This window comes from Cuculus canorus, chromosome 4, assembly GCF_017976375.1.
Source record: "Cuculus canorus isolate bCucCan1 chromosome 4, bCucCan1.pri, whole genome shotgun sequence".
Lineage (NCBI taxonomy): Eukaryota > Metazoa > Chordata > Aves > Cuculiformes > Cuculidae > Cuculus > Cuculus canorus.
The window spans coordinates 32,773,103-32,784,989 of record NC_071404.1 but is presented as its reverse complement, the minus strand read 5'-3'; the positions used below and the strand labels follow the sequence as shown (position 1 = coordinate 32,784,989).

Here is an 11,887-nt window from a genome sequence, read left to right as displayed (position 1 = left end):
CAAACACCAATCAAGGAGACGACTCTCTCCGACAAACATCAGCAGCAGAAGACAACAGCAGGAAAGTAGCATCCCAGAAACATAAAAAATATTCTGAATTTACACACACCTGCAGCTGGATTGAAGTATTGCTTCTGCTGACAAGCCCATGCCTCCTCCAAAACACCTTCTCTCCAAAGCTCCAAAATAGAGGACTTGCCAAAAACTCCCAGAAGTCCATTACTGTTGTTTTCATTTTACACAGCAAGTGTAACCACTCCAGCTTCACAAATAAAATATGGGGTGAGTTATGCTTTGCATTTAGGTAGAAACCAAAGGCATTTTGGTGAGAAGTGGCTAGGTCCTGAATCCAATCAAAGCATCGGTGGAAGACATCTGCAGTCACTCATAAATTCCAGGGTCACTCACTGGGACATCACACATGCAGAGTTTTATCACCTGGCCATGATTTCAGTGATTTGATGTAACAGTGTATAAGACTCTCATTTCTTACTTACAGAAGATACCTTTGAGGTGCTGAGAAATCAGAAAATAAAACAAAGAAATCCAATGCAAACATTTCTGTATGTGTATGTATAAGACAAGATCTGATAGGGATGGCATCTTTCATTTGACCAGCTAATATAATCAGCAGACAACCTTTTGGGCATAAAACTCCTTCCATTAGTGTGAAGTAGAACCAAGAGACTATAAGACTAAACACAAACTACAAATTATTGCTCTAAGTGTGATGTGGTGCAATTTAATCACACACATGCTAGTAAGGCCGTTCCTTACGGCTGTTCCTTACGGCCTTACTAGCAGGCTAGTAGGAGGACTAGTGGTACCTGTTGAGAAGGTGGCAGGTTAACCATGTGAGAAAAATGTGGTTATACCCCTAGGGGAAATTCTAAGGAAGTTTTACTCTGTGCAATACTAACAGGACTGGAAAAATTATCATAAACCTCATTTTGCCCCCAGTTTGGTGCACTTGGTTGACTTAAAAGCTCCATTTCCCCAACTTGTCTTCATGGGCTTCCCTTAGAGCTTTTGTACCTGCACCAGTGCAGCCCAGTACCCAGCCCTTGCCATAACCGCCACCACTCTGGCAGAGCTGCTCCCTGGGCAGAGGGCACAGCTCCAAGGGCTCTGCTGTGTGTCATACAATCATAGAATCACTAAGTTAAAAAAGACCTTTGAGACCATCAGCTCCAACTGTACCTGTCTACTAAATCATTCAAGCACCTCATCTACTCGCCTTTTAAACACCAGCAGGGATGGTGACTCAACCGCCTCCCTGGGCAGACTGTTCCTGTGCTCAATAACCCTTTTGGTTGAAGGAATAAATTATTTAAGCTGCTAACCCATTATGTATTTGAATATTATGTATAGATTTTGGGATTTTAGTGCTGAAATGTAGTATTAGCTTGAATAATAACTTTTAGCTAGCCTGGACTTGGATACTTACGCTTAACTAAGGACTTTTAATGAGGCTGCAGTTAGAAAGAATGGGAAAGAATGTGACTGTATCTAATTAAGCCAGATAACAAGGACTAGCGCAATGGTCAGAGAAAGAAGAACCAGGTAGGACCAGATGCAACCCTGAAGAGGTGCCCATGGAGTCTGAGATCACGTGCAAGGAGAGTTGAAAAGTTCAGCTGTGAGGAAGACCTACAGCCTTCATCCCGAAGAAGGCAAAGCGCATGCACCAAGAGGAGGAAACTTGTGTAAATAAATTCCAGGAACTGATTATAATAGACACACCTGTTCCAGGAAAAGTGATGAATGTGTATGCTTTGATGGTGTACAGCCTTTGTGAATGGTGCTGGACATGGTACGCGCGTTAGGTGGAATGTGCATGCCTGGTGTTGTATTGAACATGTTACTTATCAAATCAGCATTGATTATTGAGTCTGGCTTTCCACGGCATCACGGTGAAAATATTTTTTTCCAAATATCCAATCTAAACTTCGCTTGGGACAGCCAGAGGCCATTTCCTCTTGTCCTTCACCTGTCACTTGGGAAAAGAGACCGACACCCACCTCTCTGCAACCTCCTTTCAGGTTGCCCACATGATGAGAATGCTCCTTAGAGATGCATGCTGGAGATGCAGCCTGAGGCTCCTTAGACCTAGGGGTCTGCCCCGTGCTACAGCAACCAGAGCGGCCAGGGCAGGCTTAGAAAGGGAAGGGGGGGACGCTCCTAAACGTAATTTTAAACTTTTCGTGCTTTAGTTTTTCCTCTCAACTTCTGTGTCCACTGAGTGCAGACGCTGCTGGCGGTGATGGCGCTGGTGGCGCTCCTGCTCCCAGTGGTGGTGGTGCTGCTGCTCCGCCCCCCTCGTCCGCGAACGCGGGCGGGCGAAGATTGGCGCTGCGGCGCTTCCGTCCGTCCGACCGGCGGGCGGTGCGCGGGGTGGGGTGTGTCCCTAGGCGGCTGCCGTAGCCCAACATGGCGGAGTATTCTTGCGTTAAATCCACCAAGCTCGTTCTCAAAGGGGCGAAAGAGAAAAGGTAAGGCTCCCGTCGGAGCTCCTGAGCACGCACAATGCATCTTTCTCAATAATAAAGGAGCTCTGTGGAAAAGGTAGCAGAGCCTCTTCGCAAAATCCGAGTCACAGAGCGTATGGACACACGCTGGGATTCGAAAGCCTCTAAGATACACAGTCAGTCTCATCTGCTTGGACATTTCTGCTCCTGGTATAAAGTCAGCCACACGCCATGCCCCCATGGCTTTCTGGCTCTCTCTGACTGACGGGTGTCAGTTCTGAGAGCAATCAGGTTAAAAACTGAGTTCCCTGGGATAGCCAACTCTTCTCTCTCAATACCACTGAAAGCCCGGGAGCTTTCTCTCTGGACTGTGTCACTGTACAGTCTGCCTCCCAGGGCTTAAGCTACATGGCAAATAGCTTACTAGTGGTAAGCTATTTGAGCACCTCCCATACAAGGACAGGCTGAGAAAGTTGGGCTTGTTTAGCCTGGGGAAGAGAAGGCTCCAAGGAGATCTTGTAGCGACCTTCCAGTACCTGAAGGGGCTACAGGAATGCTGGGGAGGGACTGTTTACAAAGGCTTGTAGTGATAGGACTACAAGGAATGTCTATAAACAGAAGAGGAGCAGATTTAGGCTAGATACAAGGAAGAATTTCTTCATGATGAGAGTGGTGAGACACTGAAACAGGTTGCCAGGGAAGCTGTGAATGCCCTGTCCCTGGAGTGTTCAAGGCCAGGTTGGATGGGGCCTTGAGCAACCTGTTGTGGTGAGACGTGTCCCTGCCCATGGCAGGGGAGTTGGAACTGGATGATCTTTAAGGTCCCTTTCAACCCAAACCATTCTGTGATTCTCATTTATACACCTTTCATTTTTCTTGGAGCTGATAACAAAAATGTTGGCAAGTAAAACTCTCTAAGACTTGTTTTGGAGTTTTAGAAAGCAGGTATCCTTTATCAGGCCTGGGCGACATGCGGGAATGATCTCCATCAGTCACGTGCAGTGAGACAAGAGCTAGTTACAGAATATATTTCCCACTTACATGCCATATGTATAAATTTTCCCAGAAGTCTTATGCATATTCTATTACTTTCCAAGGTCTAATTTTAATGTTATGAAACTTTGCAACAGTCAAAACTCTGCTAATTTGAAGTTGGCTCCAGCTCTCCACTTGACCTTGGCTTTTAAGATATGTAGAAACTCCAGACATAGGTGATTACAGAAGAAGAGACATATGTTTAGCACAAATCATTACTCACACAATACATTATCATTTTCAAAGAAAGGACAGTGTCTGAAAAACACCATTTTAAAGAAAATATGCTATCAGAGGGACATTCTGTCTGACTTTCAAGCTACAACTGCTTAGACAAAACTTAAGCGTATTTTAGCTTAAGTCAAAACATTCCGCTTTGAAATATTCCATATATTGTATCAGAACAGTTCCGTAACACAAGCTAAATATTCAAAAGTGATGCAGCTGTTAGGCTGTTACAATTGGGTCATTAATATGTGACAAAATCAATATTCTGGAGATACTTAAAAAATTAGAATCAAAGATAATTCTGCCTGCCTGCTGCCATCGCCCTGTCCCCGCTCTGGCCACCACTGTGCCACTGGTGCCTCAGCTAGGGTGCTGGCTGTGCTGCCTGATCACCTTGGGGGCTTGTCAGAGGCTGAGCTGGGCCTGGGCCTGCCAGCCAGGGCTGGGGGTTTTGCGTGTCAGTGACCCCCTGCTGTGGGGCTTGGGAGTGAGGGTGTGTGAGAGAGCTCACTGAGGAGGGGCTTAGTCAGCAGTGCATTCTTGTTTCTTTGCATTTCCCTTTGCAGCAAGAAAAAGCACAAGGAAAAGAAAAGGAAAAGGGAAGAGGATGCGGCAGAAGAACTTGATATTGTTGGTGAGCTACTTTCCAGAAATTACATGAGACTGTGGAAACTGTAGGTGACAGCAGAAGCTGAAGAGGTTGCTATAGGACTTTGTGCACTAAATGTAGTTTCTGTGGAGATTTATAAGCATTTCTACGTGTTATTTGTATGTTTGGATCTTCCTAGACTCTAAATGGAACTTCTGACACCAGTGGGATGGATTTTTCAATGTATCTTTCTAGCTGAAGTGTGTTCTTATATAAATCTCAAGCTACTTATCAGCTTGGATATTCTCTCCCCCACCCCCAGCAGTATTTGCTTCAGGAGGAGAGACTTTTTAGCACAGCAATGCTGTTATTTTATGAGTGTATTTCTGTGTAAATAACTTACATCTTTTGTTACTATTATTTTGAAAATTAGTGGTTGGATCACCTGTGCTTTTTTATTCTTACTCTACTACTGTGTACTTTCTGACTGCATTCTTTAGTTCAATCACCGTCAGTCCTTTCAAAAGGAAGAGTCTTGGCTACTTTGTTTATTTGTTTTTAATTTTACATACTTCCTTGACTGCTGTGATATGTTCACATTATAAATTTGCTACTGTTAATTGACACTGAAAACGCAAACATTAACCAGTAACAAAATATAACTTTACTTTTTCCTTTCTCATAAAATAGGAGGATCAAATAGGAGATCTAGAAATAAGCAGTTTCAGTAATGAAAGACATAAAACAGTAACTTGACAGGCTCTTGCCCTTTGGTGCTCTCATGCTCTTCACTGATCACAGTTCACAAACAAAAACAGCTAAAAAAGAACCACAAAGTCATGAGAGACACAGACGTATAGCGTAACACAGTGCACATTACAGGATAAATGTTATTTTTTATTACAGGATAAATGTTGGGTTTTATAGTGTGCATGTAGGCATAAGCTAAAGCAGTATAAGTGGAAGTCATTCTTGTTCCTGTGTTAAGACAAATTATGATACGTGAGAAATGGGCTGTCATATCTTGCACCAGAAAAATGTTACAGATCAGCTTGATGCGGCTCATATGGAGTAATTTAACAGCAAGATGAGATAGATCATCTGTTTCTGTTGTGTTGGAGAATCTATTATAATAATTGGATATGACCCTATAACTGCAGGAGGCTGTTTCAGAGGGGAAAAGAAGTACCTTCCTTGCAAGGTATATCTTTGCTGCATCAGCTGAATGGATCAGCTTGTTCTATGGACTAACACAAAGAAAGGATTGAAGCACAGGAGCCTGTAACTAGGGACGGCAGGGTGGCAGAACAGCAGGTCTGCCTGATTCTGCAGCAACACCATTTAAATGGCTTCATACTATAAAACAATCTACAAAGAACTTGAGATAGCAATAGCAATTGTATCTTTAGAATTTCAAATCTCAGAGAAGACACAGAAATATAATCCCTTGAACTACTGTAATCAGAAGTTGTAATTACTCTATTAACTGTCATGTTTTTTTTATTTTAGGAAACTGGTGGGCTATCAGCAATTTCGGTGAAATTACAGGAACTATAGCTATAGAAATGGGTAAAGGAGCTTATATCCATGCCCTCGACAATGGCTTGTTTACGCTTGGAGCACCACATAAAGGTTTGTTTCAGGAGATCTAGAAATAAGCAGTTTCAGTAATGAAAGACATAAAAGTAGCATCACTTAAAGGCAAGCAGTTTTACAGCTAAAAGCAGTTTATTACAAATAATGCAGTAATCTTAGCCATAGCATACAGATAACTTAAATCTAATGACTGCTAATCAGTTTCACTTATCTAATTTCTTGCTGGTTTATGTGTGCAATAAAATGAACTGCATTGGAGATGATCACCTGTTAAAAGCTGTACCACTTACTGGATAAAAAGCAGTATAACTTTTATTAAGTCCTATAAAATCTTTATGGTGTCAGTTGAAGAATAAAACGCAAGGCAGATGACTTTCAAGGCTTATTGCTGCATCCCTATTTTAACATACTTGTTTTGTTGCTGCACAAAGGGCTACTAACATGGTGGGATAATTAGCTTGTCATTACTTTGAATTTGAGAGCCATTAGTCAGACAAGGACTGTTCCAGAACCCTGACGGTGTGTTTCACCACCAGGGTGAGATCAAAGCAACGATGGCAGTATTATCTCATTGTGGTTCTGAGGGATGAAGAGGCTTGAAGCGTTTAGGATACTGAGTTGTGTTACTGTAGCTGAACAGTAATATGTTTGGTTATGTAAGAAAAAAACATTACAAGAATGTTAAGGTTTTCAGAGCCAGCTGGAGAATTACAGAACATTCTCCACTATAAGTTTCTTTACATAAGGGTTATCTATGTTTTATGTCTTTTTTTAAGCACTCTTAAGCATATGAACATAAATAAGCACCTGCATGCATTGCTTTTTTAATAGTGACTGTTAAAAAAAGGAATTCTTAAAGACATAAAGTATTGCAGCTTTCCATAGTATTTAGCAATAGCTGGGGCTTAATTCTTTTTGTAACTGCAATATTAACAGGCTAAAATATTGTATGTTTAATACTTCATACCTTACTAATTGGTTCCTCAGATGATGAAGGCCCTAGTCCTCCTGAGCAGTTTACAGCAGTAAAGTTGTCTGATACAAGGTAAGTCCTATAACAGTGTTACAGATTTTGGTACTTGTTATCTTTGTTTCTGACATGAATACAGGTTTTAACATTCTCTAGACGGACATTGTCTACTAACAACGTGTTTGTGATGTGTTGAATATTGTCATTTGCTTGAATTAGAAACATTCTTTATTGTTTTCCCACATTTTATCTTTGAGGATTGCTCTGAAGTCTGGTTATGGCAAATACCTTGGTATAAATTCAGATGGACTTGTTGTTGGACGTTCAGATGCAATAGGATCAAGAGAGCAATGGGAACCAGTCTTCCAAGATGTAAGCTGTTTGGAATACTTAATTTGGTGTTCCTAGCATTTGACTGTATTTCAAGTTAATCTGTATTGTTGTTCTTTGTCTGTGGAGTAAAAGCTTTTTGCAGTCTTTTCCATCTTGTAACTTAATTTTCTGTTTTCCCAACTGCAATGCTTTTACTATAATTGGAAGTTCTTAGAATCCTTCAGTTCACTTATAGCTGTCAAAATGCAGTAAGAATGAAGGAGTCAGCAAGTCTCCTGGCTAGCTATGGAAGTGTCCATAAATAAAAGAGTTAATCACATTTACAGTTTGTTTGGTGTATTATAGAGGATAAATATTATTAATCAAGCGTTATATACAAACTCTTTATACTAATAATATGTGATATTATTTCTGCAGAAGAAAATGGCATTACTAGCAGCAAATAGCCGTTTTATTAGATGTAATGAAGAGGGAGACATAGAAGCCAAAAGCAAAACTGCAGGGGAAGAAGAAATGATAAAGGTAATCTATGCTTTTACAGTTAATACAATATTGGCACAGATATTCAAACAAACAGGTGTCCATGTGTGCTACAATTTAATGCTCATACAGTTATAATCACTTTATAAGCTGTTAAGTGATTTGGCCACAAAAAAGGTAAATGAGCTTCAGGACTACATAAACTGAGATACTTGCAGTAGAGATAGGAAGATATTCTACCACCCCAGAAGGTCAAGATGTTGTCAGGTAAGACAGTCTCTGTGGTATTCTAGATAGATCATATGGAAGAGATGGATTATGACTGAAGCAGGGACAGAGAAGGGCTTACCAGAATGATGCAGAAGGGGAGATCTTCTAAGTAAGAGAATGTGAATGTAAATAGATTATCTTGACTTTATCTAAATGTAGAAAATACATGTGCCTCCAAATAAAGATAGGTGTCTACTAGTCAGAGCAATGATATTTTTAAGTCACTATCCAAAAAAGGCATTTTACCCCTGCTAAAACTAAGAGTTGTAATGGTGCTTCATTGAGACGGAGGGGATTGTCTTACAGTAATCTCAAGGATTACACTTAATATTTCCCATACTTCAGGCAGCTCTTGCTTTTATTGCAGTTGTCTTCAATACAAATTAACCAATTTGAAAGCTGTAAACTCAGTCATTCTGTTATGAGGATATGTTGGCATCTTTAACCTGTAACTTCTGGTTTTAAAATATCGGCATTTTCTGGTTTTCTTTCTCTTAATGACTAGATTCGTACTTGTGCTGAGAGAGAAGCTAAGAAGAAAGATGATGTTCCACAAGAAGACAAAGGAAACGTTAAACAGTGTGAAATCAATTACGTGTACGTAGTTCAGAGCTGTTAACAGGCTCAAGTACCTTTTTTCACCTCTCTTTGGGGCTGCCCTTGGTGGAAGAGCCAAACTTCCGCCCAGTCTTTCACTCACTTTCCCCTCAGGAGGACAAGGGAAGAAATCATGGGTTGAGAAAAAGACAGGAGGTTGCATATCAGTTACCATCACAGGCAAAACAGACTCAACCTGTGGAAAATTAATTAAATTTATTACCCATTAAAGTAGATTTGGGTAGCGAGAAAAAAGATAAAAATTAAACCCACCATCTTTCCTTCCCCAAGTTCAGCTTCACTCCATACTCCTCTACTGGCTGCCCCAAGCACAATGGAGACATGGGTCAGTACATAGTGGTTTCTCTCTCCCACTCTTTTCCTCTCCCACTTCTCCCCTGATCTGGCGTGGTCCTCCCCACAAGCTAGAAGGTAATATCCACTCCAGCACCTGAAGCATCTTCTCCCTCTCCTCTGTCCTTGTCCACACGCCATTTTGCACGAGTTTTTTTCCCTCTCCTCCCTGTATGGCATTTTTTCCCCTTTCTTAAATATGTTTTCACAGATGTATTACCAGCTTTCCTGATTGACCTAGCTGTGTCCTGTGGTTGGGCTGGTGTGGATCCAATTATATCCAGCAAAGGGCAGCCCCTGGCCCTTTCTCACAGAGGCCATCCCTGCAGCTCCCCCACCATTAGCACCTTGCCACCTTCACCCAGTACAGTTCTGCTCCCTGACTTGTCATGCAAGTAGTTAAAAAAGGGGCTCTTTAGAACTTGTAACCACATTATTCTAACCATGTAGGGGCTTATTCCACTTAGACTGCCAAAAAAACCTGAACAGTTTTCACCTACATAAGTCTTGGAGCAGTATTTGATACTGTGATGGTTTGCTGGATTTTATTGGGGCAGTTGTCTGCTGGTAATCGGAGATTTTTATCACAGCTGTTGTTTTACTGAAACACAAAACTTTAAAGAAGTTCCACTTTTTCACATTTTTTTCCCCCTCTTGCAGAAAGAAATTCCAGAGTTTTCAAGACAAAAAGCTTAAAATAAGCAAAGAAGATACAAAGGCCCTTAGAAAAGCCAGGAAAGAAGGCACTTTTCATGAAATGTTGCTTGACAGGTACTTTGAAGTACAAGAAATAATGTACTAATTTAAAAACTACTGGGAGATGGAATTACAGTAAATCTGGGGTACAAAAGAGAGCTACATTTCAAGGCAATGGGGTGTTGAGCATTTCCTCTCTGATGAGTGTTCTGCATGCCTGAGTCCTGGAGTTGGCTTTTTTGTTGTTGTTCTGAATTTTCAGTTCTTTAGCTAAAGTTGCAGGTTTGGATTTACCAGAAATTAATTTTTTTGGAAAACTTTAACTAGGTTGTTCAGTTTGTTTAGTAAAAGGAGTTGAGGGATGAATCTTTAATCACAAAAATTAAGTGAATTTTTAACAGTTTCAATACCTATGGCACCAGAATGTTTGTGAAAGCTGCATTTTAAAGAGAAATAGCATTTATTAAGAACGGTCTTCATGTTCTCTAGTGGGAATACATATTTTTTTTCTCCTCTGAGCTAAGACCATAGAAACTGTGTTGAATTTTTAAAACATTTTGTGTCAGTATACTGTATAAATATTTGCATTAATTCAGTGGGTAGAATGGAGAAGTCTATTTCTGTTAATTCCAAGTGATGAGGACCACTCCAGTCATCCAGGTTGTCAGTCTGAATTGCATTCCTTAGAGTAGACAAAATGCAATTTATGATGATTTGAAGGGAAAGGCAAGGTTAACTTTAGACATTACAAATTAAATTAACAAATCCAATGTGTTGTTAGGCTTTCGTATGTGCTTTGAAGTAAAGTTTAAGAAAAATAGCCTTCAATGCTTCCTTAATGCTTTCAGACAGATAAACCACCCAGATGTAAGTATATTTGGTCTTAATCTAAATCGTGTTTCATTCTTTTTTCCATATAGGAGAGCAAAAGTGAAAGCGGATAGATACTGCAAGTGACAACCAGTTGGTCCATTTTCTTCTCCATCTTTGATGAAAGGGTCAGATTGAAAACAAGAGTAAAATATTTTATAATTATTTTTTATTGAAGAAGTTTTGCTGATGTCTGTCTTATGTCACTTTTAAAGCATCGCCTGAAAGCTATTATTAAGCATCAAGCTAATGTCATCTTTCAGTAACATATCCTATTAAGTTTATGCTAAAACTACATGCTATAGAAATAGTGACATAATTATTTAGTGGAAAAGAAATTGACGCACTGAATCTTCCAAGACTGATGAAAGAAACCTGAACTTAGAGTGGAAAATGTTTGCGGCAGAAGAGAACAACAATAAAGTTCAAAAGTAAAATATAGTTAACACAGTGAACCATGAAGAAATATGTAACTGTGTTGAACAAGAAGTACATGTCTTGGAACACATCCTACGAGATCCTGAGTAGGACATCTGTGGAGCCATTCTACACTGCATCAGACTTCATAAAATAGTGTTCAAAATAGAACAACACTGTTCAAGCTGGTAAGCAGCATGGTCTGTATGCTAGAAAAAGTGTTGACAAGTCACAAGAACCCTAGTAAAAATGAAAATGCAGGTGCTTGAAAAGAAAAGTAGATGAGTGTTTTGTGTTACTAGGCTGCGTATTTTATAAGAGGGAAAAATTGATTTTGCAAACTTGCTGTTTTCTCTGTGGCATGGACTTTGATTTGCTTAATAAAACAGCAGGCACTTTTTTTTAAGGTCACAGTATAATATGCATTCCTAGTATCTCATATAAAATACATTTACACCTGTCTGCTCTGATTACCAAGAAGCTTTTCAGTAGCAACATCTCCACAGGATCTACCTCAGTCAGAACGATTGCTTACTTTCTCCACAGGTTTTGTAATGTGCGTCTTAAAGATGACTTAGTAAGCATGTTGAGGATTTTTATGGTAATAATTTGAATCGTCTCTACAGACCTTCTCCTAGTTGTTAGTTTGAACTGCAATTGTACAAATCTGTAAGCTCATGCAAGATTATGATGTGCCTAAAAAGAACACAAGAACAGACCAATAAAGTTTAGTCAGTAATGGCAATTTATATTGGTCTGATTTCACAGGCAGTTGGTCTTGAGGAAGAAGCATGAAGAATTTAAGTGCATCATAATTGTTTAAATCCTCTGCTGACTTTTCAGGTAGTTGGGGAAGGCTAGTTGAGGTTAGCAATAAAAGTGGGGATTTTATCGAAGTATTTAGGTTTTTATTACCTAATGAGAATTTTCTCCTCAGTTTTTAGAGGTAGAAAAGACCTGTCAGGAGCTGAGGGTTTTTTTAAC

General features: G+C 40.0%; 1 protein-coding gene across 1 annotated transcript; it reads left to right on the top strand.

Annotated features, from left to right (window-relative positions):
• The first annotated feature begins 2,395 nt into the window (after positions 1 to 2,395).
• On the top strand, positions 2,396 to 10,976 carry FRG1 (FSHD region gene 1). The gene is made up of 9 exons (XM_009569828.2): positions 2,396 to 2,492; positions 4,298 to 4,365; positions 5,830 to 5,952; positions 6,904 to 6,961; positions 7,144 to 7,258; positions 7,637 to 7,741; positions 8,475 to 8,566; positions 9,581 to 9,691; positions 10,537 to 10,976. Exons 1-9 carry the CDS (start codon positions 2,431 to 2,433, stop codon positions 10,571 to 10,573), a joined length of 771 nt encoding a protein of 256 aa, XP_009568123.1. The 5' UTR covers positions 2,396 to 2,430; the 3' UTR covers positions 10,574 to 10,976.
• Positions 10,977 to 11,887: the final 911 nt, after the last annotated feature.